The sequence below is a fragment of the Galendromus occidentalis genome, unplaced genomic scaffold (assembly GCF_000255335.2).
Source record: "Galendromus occidentalis unplaced genomic scaffold, Mocc_1.1 scf7180000076694, whole genome shotgun sequence".
In the NCBI taxonomy this organism is placed as follows: Eukaryota; Metazoa; Arthropoda; class Arachnida; order Mesostigmata; family Phytoseiidae; genus Galendromus; species Galendromus occidentalis.
Window position 1 is genome coordinate 277,592 of NW_003804683.1, and position 15,757 is coordinate 293,348.

The following is a 15,757-nucleotide window of genomic DNA, read 5'->3' on the forward strand; positions in this document are numbered from 1 at the left end:
AAGGATGGTCGGGACTCAATGGGAAGAACTTCGTGCCGCACTTCCACAGCATGGAGAGATCATGCGACGGGAAGGGGAAGTTCGGAGAGGACAGAGGAGGACCTCGACGGTTTTGGCCAATTCCTTCTAGAGTGGCTCCCGACTGCTTTTGCGATACCTCCCGAACGAAATTTCTCTGGTGAGGTAGAGCTTCCGAATCGGGGGAGAGTCGAGAGTTTTGGCGCCGACGAATGTGCTGCTAATTTCCCGGAGGAAATCCGAACGCCAAGCGAGCGTTGAGGCGGGCATGTGCGGGAATGAAGCCATCCATGCAGGTGTGGACGGTCTCGAGAATCAAATGCGGAGTCGACGTCACGCGTCGAATAATCGTAAATTGCCATAATTGAAAAGAGGAAAGATATCGGATTGCGTATACCGACCGATTAGACGATGGGGAAGTTCGTCGTCTGTCTGGAAGGGTCAGAGGTACTTTATCGAGAGAAACTCGTACAACGGAAATTCTTTTCCTGAAACAATGTCGGCGAAGGGATCAAGTTCTTTTGGACGATCGAAGCTGAATCGAAGCTATCTTTGAGCGCAGCAGATTCAAGCTTTCTTGAGCGAGAGACAAATGAGTGAATGCTCGATCAGGGAAATGACCGGTGACCCTCGGATCGACTTGTCGATGTTTGTACAGACGCGGGAGCTCCAGTGGTAGCAGTTGCGGAAAAGGCGATTTCAATCCTTTCGACGCCTACATCAGAATGAAGAGAGTTTTCGAACTCTCGCTCCTTCGCTCGCTCGGTATCGCACGTGTTGGAAAGGCGGCTTATGCGACAGGCCAGACAGGGAAGCGAACGAACGAACAGACAGAGCAGATCGAGCCGGCGAACTAGTGTTGATGATGATTGTACTTCGAGTAGCCGGCGCTGTCTCCACGAGGAGATTAGCCACCGCCGCCGGTGCCATCAGCAAGCAAGCGAGCGAACTGCCCTCCCTTCCTAGAGCAGCTGTCCTTGACGTCACACCCGTTCCTCTCCTCCCTCCCTCCTGCAGGGATGGAAGAACGACGAACGAACACACAGAGTTTCTCTAGAGGCCGCCGGCAACAAAAGAACAACCACTTGCGGAGCGGTTTCCGGCGCCGGTCGGCCGCCATTCTACGTCCGGAACGCTGTTCTCCGTGTCCGATCGAGTGTCTGTGCGTCGTGCGCGCTCACACACGACACCGAAGAGGATCGGACCGACGTCCGATACCGCTCGCCGTCGACGACGTTTTCGTTTCAATTTCGTGGCACCGGCACTGGATTAAGGGCAACTAAGCCGAGACCTTCAGATGCGGAACAGTCTCCCACCGTCTACGTGATAAATCTCTGCTCTCCTGAAATACACTTGCCTCGCATTGCTCCGTCCGTTGGCCATCCGGCCTCTGTTTATGGTGCTGCCGGTGGCGACGTCGACGACGACGACGACGGATAGACTATCGAGTCGAAACCATTCCGCCACAAAACCGCTGATAGACTCGGTACACTAAGCCTGAAAGCTCCGCGACAACTCCGTGGTGTCTGCTCATGAAGCATTCTCTGCAACGTTTGAGACGTAGCAGTTGATCGAAAGTTTTTGCGGCTTGTGACCACGCTGTGCCCGGCAGTTCCGACGGGCCGTCAGTGCTGAACGGTCCCGTATACTGCGACCGTCTGCTAGTTTGAAACGGGAGCTATCAACCCCATCGAGGATCTGTACTCGGCTGGTGGTCAACGCAGCGGGTGCTCGATGACACCGCCGGTGTGCGCCAAATCGCGTCGATCCGCTTCCCCGACTCGTTGATACAGACATATCGCTGCTCGGTCGATCTACAGAATTCTGTAATCCGAGACCGAGCATCGAACGCCGACGAAGCTCCGATGATCGGTTCTTACGCTCTCGACCGCCAAAATCGAGAGCAGCCAATTGGAGGCTGAGACATCCATCCGCCCACCCGGCGACGACGACCCACCTCACAACCTGCCCTCCCGCCTGCCTCCACGTTTTGCGGTTGCCATGCTGTCACGCAACGGATTTCGCATGGGAGCTCCAACTAGCCGATGAGGTGGACTCAAGGACTTCAGTGTCTGAAATAAACAACAAAAAATATTCTGGTGCATCGAAAATGTGCACGTCGACGCTTCCAGTGCCCTAGTGGAAAGATTTCGCTGCAGAGCTGCATCATCGAAAACATTCGAAGAAACCTCGTGTCTGTGTTCGGGCGGTGCTGACAAATCCGGTGTTTATCGTCTCTAGCGAGTGCCGTTAAGCTTCAGCCCATCTGGTAGTTGTGCGCTCGTTCGTAGCTCCGGAACAGCTATGAAACCAGATCAGAGGAAAAACAAATTAATGAGACGCGATAGCTTGATCGATACGCTGTCGTCCGCGGTACGTCGGAACTTACTTGACTTCAATGTTCGATTAATTCAATTTTCCGTAGTAATCGTTAAATATTCATTCAGACCCTCCTTTTGAGTATAGACTGAACTGACAGTCCTTTCATTATTATCATGATAAATATTATACCGTCGAGAATCTCCGTTGGATTGGAACGTTCCAACCCAGGTCGACGTCGAGCGATTAGCTCTCCGCTCGATCGATTCTCCGGGCTTAGGCAGAAGTTTTTTCTCGTATCGTCCGTGTTTTGTCGTACCCATCTTATCCGAGAGCTCGACAAGACCGTAGGATCGTCTTTCCGTCGAGTCAGCATCCGTAAAGGATTTTCATTCAGGACGGTGCCTGCGCGTCTCTCGAGAGAATTCGCTTGTTAGCCCACCTGCTCGTCAAGGAATCTTCCGATGCGCTGTATATCGGATTGTGACGATCGCAGTCGAAAGACCTCCCTTGAATATCGCACTCATAGTGAGTATCGAGAATCGAGAGTCCCGCTGATGCCAATCGGCACCATGCCATCCATACATATATTGTCAGTGAGATGATTCAAGTTTTATGCTGCGGGCACTGTGGCAGCCTAGCCATGAGACAAATACCCTGAGGGAGACAGAATTCATCAGTTCGTTTCCGACCGCGATTGATTCGGAATTCTGAAAATTTGGGGGTTTTGCTCTTCAATCGAATACCGCTCGTCGGCGCCCAAAGCAAAGCGGGAGAGGGTCCGCATCCGAGCACCCGAAAGCCTCGGTCACGTGGCACAGTCGAGCGAAATCACGACGGAGGAGATCTGTTACTCTGGCTCACTTGTTTGTTTTTCTCCCGTCGTCTCACAGAAAATGCCCCGCTTATCCGCTGTTGTGGTCTGTCAATCACTAGCGAGCAGTGTTTGTGTATGAATACGAGCGTAAGTGCTCAGCGCTCGAGCGTGTAACGACTTTCGCTGGGGAGCTCGCGAAGTGTATAATTATCGCTCATCGCCGTCATCCGAGCCGAATTTCACCTCGTTCCGTTCTTCGCGTGGCGAGTCTGTTCGTTGGTTGCTCGGTTGGTCAAAAACTTCGTCAGTCGTTCAACATCGTCAACGTGACACTTTTGACGAACCGTCTGAATTTAATGTGGTTTTCGACTATTTGTATAACGGAACCTTCCACTCTCACTGTGGCAACGGGAGGGCACCGAACGATGAGTGGCGCAGTGACAGGAAACTCCGAATTTACACCGCTACGATCATTGCCGTCCTTGAGCTTGTCCCCGCAAGCGTCAGCAACTGACGAGGTGACAACGTCCAGATGATTTATCTCATCGGAGGAGGAATTCTTATCCGTCTCCCGGACGTAAGTGGAGTCGATCTCTCGAGTCGAATGAAGATCATCGCGGAACTTTTCTCCTCCATTCTAAAGCGATCAATCGACGAAACGATCTGCGACAATGTGTCTCGCGAAAGTGGTCCCCCACGACGCGGCGTACAATTCATTGCCTTGATCGGGGATGTTTACCTCTTCAAAATGCTTCCCTTCAAGGGGCTAGACCATAAATGACGAGAATTCCAGTTGGATATCGATGAATTCGTGCGAAATCTACGCTGAGCCGGTAGCGGGTCCTATACTACACCACCCATTCGTAGGTGATCGCTCCCGAGAACCGAGTTGATCTACGATAATCTCTCAGTACGAGCGCATCGGAAGCCCCACGGAGGCTATCCTCTGGCTTAACTTATAGTTTCGATTGCTGTCCGCCTTCCGCGGATCGGAAAAGTCTGGAACAGTTCCACAACGTCGACTTGCTCTACTCGGCGGTCGGAACCTCCAAGTTGTCTTGTTGCCACGCTGTACTTCTCGCCCGATATCGGAAAGCACCTAGCAGAAAGTTTCTGATCTCGTCTAAGTTGGGCTGTAGGGACCACAGGAATACGAAATCCTCGCTAGTTAGATGGAAATGTCTCCTCGAGCACCGATAGTCAAACAGGCAGATAAATAGACGATCTCCAAGGCCGCCGGGTGTACACAAGGTCACCCGGCACGATCAACTTTATAGCCAAGGCTTAATCCGACGAAGTGACATTGTATCTAGTTCACGATGCGGCTCGTGCTCGACCCTCTCCTCTGCTAATGGATATGAATCGATAACGCTGTGCAGAGAAGAACAACTTCTTCGAGTCTCCTCTTGAGCCTCCAAGCGAGGCGCGGATCTTGAAAACATCTGAGGGCTCCTCGACGGAATTGTTTAATTTATCGAAATATTATACTTCGTCTGCCCGGTGTTCTTTGATTTGAGCTCTTCTTACGCCAAGGATAAGGTCCGTGTCCGATAAAGTTCGGTTTTAAGACAGCCGGGGATCTCGATTGCGATCCCGGAGTCGTCTGGAAATGTCGCCTCTCCTGTGATTGACTCCGAGACTATCGAATCCGATGTTCCGATGACAGGCCTGAGATGACATTCGCGAGTGATTTCGCATCTGAAATCGCTATATCGTCGAGGGTCTGAATCGATGCCCTCCTGCGGAGTTGAACTAACCTCGTTCTTTCCTTTGCGTTTCAGATGCGTCGAATATCAATCAGGGGAGGCGGTAATCGGAGTTCTGATTCCGTCGACGGCGAGAACCCGGTGAACGTAGGAGACGTGGTGTTGCAGGGATACCTGAAGAAAATCAAAACCGGGAAGAGGAGATATTTCGTCCTTCATTCAGGAAGCGCCGATGGCACTCAACCTCGTCTGGATTACTTCGAAAACGAGAAAAAATACAAATCCGGCGTAGAACCCAAAAAGTGAGTATCTGGGAATCGGCTTCCCAAACCCTCCTAGCGATTCAGAGACTTCTCCTCCTGTGGGATAGATGTGCTCGACCGCCCGGCTCCCAGGCTCTTGATTCTCTGGACGCTGCTCACTGCCGACTTGGGACGAGCTTGAGAAAGACCTACCGATGATCGGAATCTCGGTTTCCACATTCGAAGACCGGGTACCGATTTTCCAGATCTGATTTCGCTGAGAAAGCTAGGGAGAGACACGGAAAACGTCTCAAGGTCGGAACGAGCGAGAAGAGGGAAAACGCTTCTCAGACATCAGATTTCGCTAAAAACCGATCGTATCGCCCGCCGGAGCAGCTGGTCGTCGCCGGCGTCAGCCTCTGGCCCGTCGAATGAGTGATTGTCGACGAAAGCAGGGGAGTTTTTTTGAGCCGTTTCGGCTGTCGAACGCTTGCCCCTGGAGCTAATATCAGAAGATGCTCTGGCATTGAACTTGGCCTTGTCTTGAACTTGCCATCGTCCTCGCGGTTCTGAACGAATGTCAAGACCGCCATTCGTCCAACAGCCGGGCACCAATCGAGGCACGGATTTGTGGTCTAGCTCCAGGGTTGAAATCAGCCACGCGCGCAGAGTTTTCTCAAGGCATCTCTTGTTCACGTCTGTCGTCGGCCAGTCCGGGACTGGCTCAAGCAGTCGTCCGGCCCTGATCCGGCAGCTGCTCCGCTTGGGTATGTGCGCGAATCTCCGATCACAACGGTGTTTGTCGCTCCGAGGCCCCGAATTCACATTCGATGCGATCGCAGCTCTCGTCAGCTGCATTTCCGTCCAAAATCTCACCCTGCATATTGGCAATAGGCTTGAGGCCGAGAGTCGCTCTCGCAGTACCGGTCTCGATCCTGGATCAGGGGACAGCGTAATCATTGAAAAAAGCCTAAAGGATAAACATCGATTCTGATTTTCATCCATGGACGGGTGAAAAACCCTCCCTCCCGTGAGTTTTCAAGTTTCGGGACCTGACGCGCGCATACGAAAACTCACTCAACGCTCGCTGGCGATCGGAGGTACGGCCGTCAGAGATAACGGTGTAGCTTATCGTGGCTCTGCTTTGAGGTCATTCCCTACGGTGGTGAGGCGCCGCCTCTCCGCGCGTGGCTTGCTGAATATAATAATTTTGCTCAGCCGCGCCAGAGAGCTGCCGATAGAACTTGGCAGCGGCCGTCTATCACTCTTATTCATCGAGAGGAGAAAAATATGAACTGATGAATCGTAGATCTGGCCTGTTACGCCCTCATCCTCAGTCTTCCGGCCTCGGGTCATACCAAAATTGAAGTTATACACCGACTTCGTTTCTTATCGAAGACCCTTGAGTGCCGAAAAAAGAGAGATCATTTAATGAATATGCGAAAAATCAATATATGAATCGGGAACAAATTCCTAATTGCTGAGATCGACAATTGCTTATCTCAGTCAGTGATTCCTGGCGTTGCAGCCGGCTCTGATAAGTGAGCGCTGCATCAACCACCTGCGGTCTTTAGCCGTTTCAAATGATAAGGAGCCTCGCTGTTCTTCTTCTCTTTTCTACCATCTCGGAACATTGTACGGAAGGTTTGACCGTTGATCGGCGCTAGGCATGCCAACCTTTGGTGTTCGCAACTAATAGATCAAAACTATTTTCTGGGTTAACGTGACCTCCATTGGGGTCTGACTGTGAGCCGGCCGATTGGCGGCGCCGGCGTCATGAAGGTGTCAGGTCTTGTGGTATTATTCGGAAAAACTCGATGAGTGGCGTGAGTCGGCCTTGAACTCGCGCCTCGTTTCTGTGCCGCAGTCTCCTAGGAGAGATCTCGTAATGATTACATTACAACGACCATTGAAGGGCGTACCTGGAGTCCGATCCGGACGCGTCGCTGTTTCTCCCTGGGATGGAACTTGTGGGCGAAGGGCCCAAATCAGAGTGGAGCAGGAAACGGCAGACATCTGGGGGCGATCACCTCGGGCCCGAGATCGATAGGACATCGACTCGTCGCAAGGTCCGGTCTCTGAGGTCGCGTGCAGCCCTGGCGAACGTAGAAGTTAGCCGTCGATGCTTTCTCAGATGTATCGCCGCTATCAGCAAACACGATTACGTCATTGGTCGTTTGAAGGATCCGGCTTATTTCTCTCCTTATTTTTCGCCTCTCGCTTCGAATCGCAAACGTTCGCTCATCGGAATGAATTTCCGCTTCTGGTCGAATGATAAATATTCTGTCAGGATAAGGTTTCAAGTCGAATTCTATGGATTCGCATAACCTGGGAGAATGGAGCGCCTGATTCTCTTCTGCCGTCGTTTCGGCGAATTTTCCCGGTACATGAGCGTCGTCTCCGTCGGAACCCCCACGAGGTGACGTGCTTCCTACCGAGACGTCGGTCGGTAAACATCGGGGGAAACGACAAGAACGATCTCCAGAGCAATGAGTGAGCGGCAGTGGGGGGAATTTCCAGCTCACGGGCGGCCCATCGGTCGCCAGTTCGGCGTTGTATTGGCTCAGCTCGACAGCTCGGGAAAAAAACGCCAAATGCCAGCAAGGTTGTTAGGAATTGATACATCGATGGTAAACAATTTCGGCGGGCCCCGACTAGATCGTGTCGATGCCTAACAGCCTTCCGTCGACGAAGACCTTTCCTCTTCTCATGTGTTTATCGCGCGCGATCGAGTGATTTCACCGGTCGGCGACCGCGGATCCGCTCTCCATACCCTTATGTAAGAGATAAAACTCCGAGAGGAGCGACGCGTCGTCGTTATCAAAGTCATATGCATTACCAGAATTTTATTTTGCGAAGAGATCGCGGGATTCGCCGCTTCGGCGACGGAATACGAGACAGCGCGAACCGCGGCATCGGAACGTTGTGCGAGTTCTCAGTCAGAGGGCAGCCACCGCTCGCCGGTCACAGCAACGGGGAGGTCAACAGCAAGACTCCGGGCAATAAACTCGACTGCGGGAGGAGCAACAGGCCTGACAACAAAATGAGCGGGAGACGGGACCGTCAGCAACAAAATGGCTGCCGGCAGCCGTACATAGGTACTTCTCCCAAAAACGAGCCATCGTGCTCGCAGAAGCAACAGCGCGAACGAGCAGGCGGCGCGGCGTGGAGACGGTCTGTCAGAAACACGCAGAGTCTCATATGTTCTAAGTCTCCTATACGTAAGCAACAACGTAGCCCAGAATAGTGCTTTAATATAGCACGCTTAAAAGCGATAATTGGTCCGGTGAGCGACTTCGGAAATGAAAGGGCACAGCAGCGCCCGAAGATGCAAACGTCCCGCTGCCGAGAAAAAGACGCCAATGTTCGTGGCACCGGCGGAATTCCTCGAAGACTTCCCGCAAGGGAGTTGCGGAGAGGAAGAATTCAGAGACAAATCGTCCAGAAGAGAACGGGAGAACCTGTTTCCGCGTCTGAGGCGTTCGAGGCAGACATCCTATAGAGAGCTGTGATATTGAGCGGGGCGTATTTCATCACAGACGGTCTGTGCTCGGCTTGTCTGGCTGCGATTTTCTTTCCGCCACTGACGTGATCAGATTCCCCTGATTCGCTGATGTGAGCTCGCAGCATCTCGTCTAGTGTTTCTTCCCCCGAACACCGAGCTCCAGCCCTGTTTCGGGTGGATTCTGCTGGCCCCCGCGGGAAAAATTCCCTGAAAATCCCCGAAGCGACCGCTTGCGTCCCGCGGCGCGGGGCGGGGCTGAAGGATTAGGTTCGTGGACGAGTCGCTGAGACTCACCTCGCGGATGCATGCGCATCAGCTCGAACAACAGGATGTTGCTTTCCCTCGCGTCAATGACGACGATGGAGAAAAAAGGTCTCGAGTGCTCGAGGTCCGTGAAGCTTTCGACATCGATCGAGTAAAAACCGGCAGACTCGGCTCGGCCCGAAAGCCACCCTTTTAGGCTTGTTTACAACATTGTCCCGCTTGCTGGACCGAGTCTCCGAAGGCCAGCCGAATAGACTAACAGTCTGAGTGACTACTCGTGCCGGTGTCGAAGATGACCGTGGCCGCGAGTGACGGCGGCGGCGGCGGCGGTCCCTAATGATCTGAGAAAAGCGTCGCGCACGTGGTCCGGGATTCTTCGGAGAGCGGCGAATCATAGATGGCAATGGTAAACGTCTGGCGGTTTTCCAAGGAGACTTGTATCGAAACATCGCCTGTCGTCTGTTCTCATCGGCGTTCGCTTCTGACCGTCTGGTACGTCCTCGTCCGCCTTTCCGGATCGCGGCCTCGGCACGACGCCTTCCCGGAATCCTTCCATTACGAAAATTCAAAGCCTGGTGCTGATACTATCGCCGGACATGCCATGTCCGACGGATGTTGCCTAGTGGAGCTTCGAAAAAGGTTTTTCCCGAACAGGATTTGATAGATGCTCAATAATTTAGCAGCAACTCGAGCCAGGGTATCGGAGGATTGGCTAACCGACAAGCAACGGGAGAATTTACATGGAGAGAGCTCCCTCATCAGCCGTGAATTATTTATGAAGCGCTTGATTAATTGCTTTTCCGGATAAATCACTCCTCTAGGCGCTGAGTGGTCTCTCGAAAGGCTCTCTGATCGGTATCTCTGCAGGAAGTCGAGCTTGTTCGAGCATATGCACATACACCTGAACTGTATTGAGATTGATATGTACATATGTGTATATGCGTAGGGGACTGGTTCGAGACTGCCGCGTACGAGCTTCATGGTGGGAAGCCGAGAAATTCGCAGCCTAGCTCTCCCGATTGACTTCTGATGAGTGCGGAATTTCAAATCCATACTCGGAACAAGCCACAGGCCTCGAGATTTGAACGTTCATCCTTCTGCAGGTCGATCAACGTTCGAAACTGCTTCAGCATAAACAAGAAGCACGATCATAAAGGACGCATCGTGCTTGCCCTGTACACCAGGCAAGACTGCTTCGCCCTGCAATGTGCCGATACTGAGGAGCAAGACCGTTGGTGGCAAGCGCTCGTTCGACTCCAGCAGGAAGGACACCTGATTCCGGACCAGCAACCTCGGCCGAATTTCGGTGAGCTCTCGCACAGCGGAAGTTTTACCAATATGCGCGTTCTGAGTTCTGATCATCCAGCCTCGCTTTAACCGTTACGTCATTATCCACAGAACACATATGGGAGGTGAACATCAAAGACAAAGGCCTGGGGAACCAGAGAGTACCTCTGGGATCTCACAGACTGTGCCTGACGGCGCGAACTCTGAGCTTAGTGCGTATGGAACGCGAGTCGTCGAATAACCAGGGACACGCCAGCTCGTCTGATGCCGACGGATCGAACGTCCTCGACTTCCCATTGAATTCCATCCGACGATGCGGTCATACAGACTGTTTCTTCTTCATGGAGCTCGGTCGCAGCAGCATCACCGGTGCCGGGGAGCTCTGGATGCAGACGGGCGACACAGTCATCGCTCAGAATATGCACGAAGTTCTTCTAAGGTGAGCTGTGCATCCAGTCTCTTTGCCGAAATTCCTTATGAAATTTATCGAAAATTCAGACTATAGCCCTCTAGAACTCGAGTAGAAATCTTTTTCCGGAATTCTCAATCTCAAACTTCTGCCCCCACCCCAGCGCTATGAAGTCGTCCAAGTCAAACGAAGACCTGCATCGGGAAAGATCCAGCTCGACCTCGGAAAATACCAACTCGGTAGCTATTCCTCGCCTTCCCGGACAATTCATGGTCGGAACAGCCTTGGGGAGCTCACCCCATAGCGGCCAGGGCTCGTCCTTGGGCTCGACGGGTGCATCTCCGAGAGATCGAAGCGATTCGTTGCCGAATCGTTCGAGGCAAAACTCGGACTTCAACAGCCACCCGATGCACAGTAGATGCAATACTATGGATTGCACCCACGTCATGCATCCGCAACCTTTCCATTGGCCTGTTGGCCCGTCGACTTCGCCCATAGGACAGCTCCACAACCATTCGTCGGTGGAGAGCTGCACCGAACTCGAGAGCAGTCCTCACCAGCCCGTGCCACGAAATCATCTTCACATCAACGTAACGCATCCACTCGACCCTCATACGATAGCCGAGGAACAGGAAAATCCGGACTACATCGCCATGAACTCACCGTGCGGAGCAGGCGGATGCGGCGATCAAACCGATACAGGTAGCCTGATTCCATCGCCAGTCACATTGACAGATGGCGGGCCTTCATCGCACAGCAGTCATTGTGGCACGGCAAGCTATTTGCCCCATCAAAGCTCAACTTCATCGACCGAGTTCATGAAGATGTCTCCTACCCACGACGGCTCATCATCTCATCAAAACAGCAACAATAACAACAACAACAATACTGACTCAAGTTATATGTCAATGAGTCCGGTGGGCTCATCGGCGGCCAGCATCGATCTCCTCAACGGTGAGTCAACCTCCTCTTGTGCTTTTTCGCAATATCCATTAGTGATCAATATGCTACGAATGCTGTCAACGGAGACGAGCGTCGAGTGGCGCCATTTCCGAAGTTTTTGAAGCGCTCTAATTACACACAGAAGGCTCCGTGAATCACTGCGGTCCTCTTCCAGGCACAGGGACGCTTCCCAATGGATATGTGCCCATGATGGCCATGTCGTCAGTCGCGAATCTCGGTCTGCACAAGAGCAACAACTCAGAAGCCTCTCCTACATCTCCACCCGGCTACATGGAAATGGCGCCGTTGTCCTCGTCTCTCCCGAAATCCGGTGAATATCTTATCATTATCAGGAGCAGGTGTTCAGACGTCGATGATGTGCAAGAGGACGAAAATTATTTGATTTATATGGAATGGTTGCATTCGCCCGCGGCCCGGAGGTCAAGTACAGCGAGGCCGACACGTTCGAGACCGCCCAAGTCGAATTTCACGCATACGATGCCGTCACGTCATGCCGTCCAATAATTCATCGAAGACGACCTTATTTACTCACTGTCGGAAAGATAATGGTATATGCCTGACAGGAAACCATTATTTAAGTTCTCACCCAGCTGTTGCAGCGGCTGCTCGCTCGTGTGAGCTTGCAGCCGTTCGGGCCGGCTGCTTTTCACGCACATCCCTAGTGACGCTGCTTGTTTTCGCGGAGTCGATGTATATACGACTGTAGAAGTATCGCCGATGGAAAATTTGTTTGTTTATTCGCTGCGAAGGACTTGACTTGGCGATAGGCTTACAATTAGTAGATGAGGCTTTCGTTTGATTTGCTTTTTCCGGTCAATTATTCTCGGTCGGATCTTTATTGTATTTATTTACACACACACATATATCCCCCGGCCGTCTATGGCGCGAGCAATGAGAGAGTCATTTTTTTGCTGAACGAAGCTTTATTCCCCCGCCCGCTCCCGTGAATCGTTGAACCCTGTGTAGATAAACTCAAGATTCCTGAAACGAGACACGTCAGAAAGTTTCCTGGAGAGTCAACCTAGCTGAGGCTTGCGGGTTTATATCTCTTCTAATCTTCTTAGGACACCTTAGCGTGAATGTTTTTCGGTGCCACGTGTTATGAGTCCCCTGGGCCGACCTTCGCGTCGTGGTCCCATCTCGAAATTCATGGTTCCATTTGAGCTGTCATCCTTCTTCGCTTTCCTCCAGGCGTTTGGATGAGGAGACTGGGCCTCCGTATGAAGTTTCAGTGCTGTTGAGAAACCATCTGTCGCCCGCTCCTACAATTTTTTTTCAGTCAAGCCCCCGTTTCTAGATTGTCCAAACGCGCCTTTATGTCTGTTTGAAACGCTTCTCCCCGGTGGCCAGTATCATTCCTCCGACGGCTCAGTTCATCCGCGTTTTCCGCAATGAGATTCGATCTTCCCTCCGAGATTCCATTTTTTCCTCTCCCCGAGATTCCATCCGTTTCTGCTCGGAATATCATTTTTTTCTCGCTCGATCGATCGAGGAGCTCGTCGATGAATCTGAAGCGCGGCGGCTCCGCAGGTTTGCGATTCGACTGATTGAGCCTTGAGGCCCGGTGCAGCTGAGCGAAAGCAGAAGATTTCCATTTCTCTTGTCTCTGTCAATGCTCGAATGCAAGTGTGGCATCATCGCGGCAGTCGCGAGCCACCGAAGGCTCAAAACAAGAAATATGTAGCCTCCCTAGCGTCGCATGGTCAATGATAGTGTGTTGAGGAGTTCTCCGCTCTTTATTGCAGTCGGCGGTTTCAACAGCTCTTGGGGCTCGTCGATTCATTCCCTCCACGAGACTTCGCCCACCTTCGGTCTTAATCTGGAGGGTTTCCACTTGGACAAGGTGAAGAGTTTCATTGCTCCATCGACCGATGACGACAACTCCATCAGGACGGGCAGATCGTACTCCGTCGGCAAGCGCCCCAAAGAACCTCTTTCAAACACTGAGAGAGTACGAGCGTACAGCGTTGGATCTCAGGCTTACCCGCCAGCTCTCGCAGCTAAGAAACGTCAGCAACAGCATCAACAAGACATTCTGGCCACACCGACATCGGGTACGCCAAATAAACAACAAATTCTCTGACCGACCGGTTGAATCGTTTCGAGGAGAATCCCCCTCGCCCTCTCCACCCGGCAGGGTGTTCTCCACACACAGGGAGAGGAGACACTCCTCGAAACGATCCCGAGATTCTTTGCTTGCGGATGTACTTCGTAGTTCGTTCGTGCTTACCAGAATCATGAGAAAAGTTTTGACTCCAGATGAGGATACTTCCCCTTTGCGTACGGAGCAGTGTAATCACGATTTTGTTCTCTGTCGTTGCAGACCGGGGCCGTTCAAACAGCTACTCGAAGAAGTCGTCGAGTACGAGTACGCTCGGTGGATCTCGTCACGAAGAAGAGGAGAAAGATCTCATGGAGATCACCTACGATGAAAATTGGCACCGGACAACAGCCGCAGCCGCGGCTGCTGGTGCCGCCGCGGCCGCCGTCACAAGTCATTCTCATTCACTGCCATCTGGCGGTAGCACGTCGATCAACAATAACAATAACTACGACAGTGACTACCTTCCCATGCGGGTCAATTACAAGGTCCGTCTTACACAGTCGCTTTCAATGCCACCAGGATCCATTGCCTCCGCGTTGCTTCATTGAACATTATTTTGATTTGGATTATTGGTCGGGAAGTCTCTCGGCATGGTGCTCGTTGCAGGCCGTATGCGGTTCTCCGACCGTTGGCTCCTTCGAGAAATCCGACCCCTCTCGCCCTGTCCCCCTCCTTCCCCGCTCGCTCAATCTGACCTCGAGCCAATGTCTGTTTTCCAGGAACCGGAACCTATGAAGCTATTCCCAGTCAATGAAATCGATGTCTCTCCGCCTCAAGTCAAGGATTCTGTCCAGCAGAACGATTTCTCGACGGTGATGCTGAGCAAGAAAGTACCCAATCCCGATTACATGGACCTTAGCTGCGGGCCGATGAGCCCGCCCCAGAGCGTCCCTCAGATGCCGGCGTCGCGAGCGACCCCAGACAGTGACGGGGAATATGTGTCGATCGATATGAGTCGACCTTTCCCGAGTCGTCTATCGAGCAATCCCATCATCGGGGGCCCAGAACCCAAGAAGAGCAAATCGGCCTCGACTCTCGACCCAACAACTCCGATGACGACGCAGCATAACTACGAAAATCTCTCATTCGGAGCTAACGGAGCGACCGTCGAGGCCGTTTCCAGCCAGGAGCCGATGGACACGGATTCGAAACCGTCAACAGCGGTCGCCTCCGCGGTCGTACCCTCGGTTTCGAGCGTGTCGAACGGCAGCCACCACGAGCTCAACTATGCGGCGTTGGATTTGTCTCCTCCCACTTGTGAAGAGCCCCCAACCTCACGACCTTTGCCCCTTGGTTGCTCGGCCATGGAGCTGACTACCTCCAACCCCTCTGGAGTCGCCTACAGCGAAGTCGACTTCCGAAAGAGCGAAGGTCTTCGGGGCTCCTTGATACGTGAAGGACCACGGGTTTAAGACGTCGTGAAATGAAGTGGATTCTCTACAGGTGCCAAACGCTCCTGCAGCTGACTGCAGCAGGAGCCTACTCTTCTAGTCTCACACCACAGACGACCGTGCCACGGTTTTGGTTTTGTCCGCTGAAACGCATACGCTCGTGACGTCGCGTCGCTGCTCGGCGACAGTGCGACTCTGAACTAGGGCGGCAGCCGTGATCCTCGTCGCGGCCGAACTCGACCCGATTCGCGAGCACCGGCACCGCCGACGCGATCACTGCTGCTGCCGCCGCCGCCGAGCCGCCGAGCCGCCTTCCTCATCCTCCCTGCTCCACACTGTCTGTAAAAAGCGCCTCATCAACGTCGTCGACGATATCATCATCATCGTGTATAAAAACGCCCGGATCATACCGGAGGACTACTTTTCAATAGTTTACTAATATATTTATATATATTTACACGGAAAAATCGTGGAATGCGCATGCACGCCACGAACGCGCACGTCCCCTAACGGAAAGTAGCTGGGCGTCTGGGCGCTGGGTTCGATCGGGGGTATACCTAAACTCTCGGCCGGACGCTCGCCCATCGACGCATAAGACGAAAATAGGTCAACGAATAGAGATCAATGACAGTAACCTGGGAAGAAGCGGATAGGGAAATGAGGTTCATCTCTCGGAACGAGATATTCCTCGATAAGAGTAGTGTTTTGTCTCTTTGAGACAAAGAACGGAAG

The 15,757-nt window shown here is 52.6% G+C and overlaps 1 protein-coding gene across 1 annotated transcript; it reads left to right on the top strand.

Annotated features, from left to right (window-relative positions):
* Window positions 1-286: 286 nt before the first annotated feature.
* chico (insulin receptor substrate 1 chico) lies at window positions 287-15,046 on the top strand. Its single transcript, XM_018638179.1, has 11 exons — window positions 287-368; window positions 677-724; window positions 2,677-2,684; window positions 5,029-5,162; window positions 9,975-10,177; window positions 10,270-10,597; window positions 10,731-11,521; window positions 11,685-11,840; window positions 13,276-13,584; window positions 13,854-14,119; window positions 14,354-15,046. The coding sequence occupies exons 1-11, from the start codon at window positions 287-289 to the stop codon at window positions 15,044-15,046; spliced, it is 3,018 nt and encodes a 1,005-aa protein (XP_018493695.1).
* Window positions 15,047-15,757: the final 711 nt, after the last annotated feature.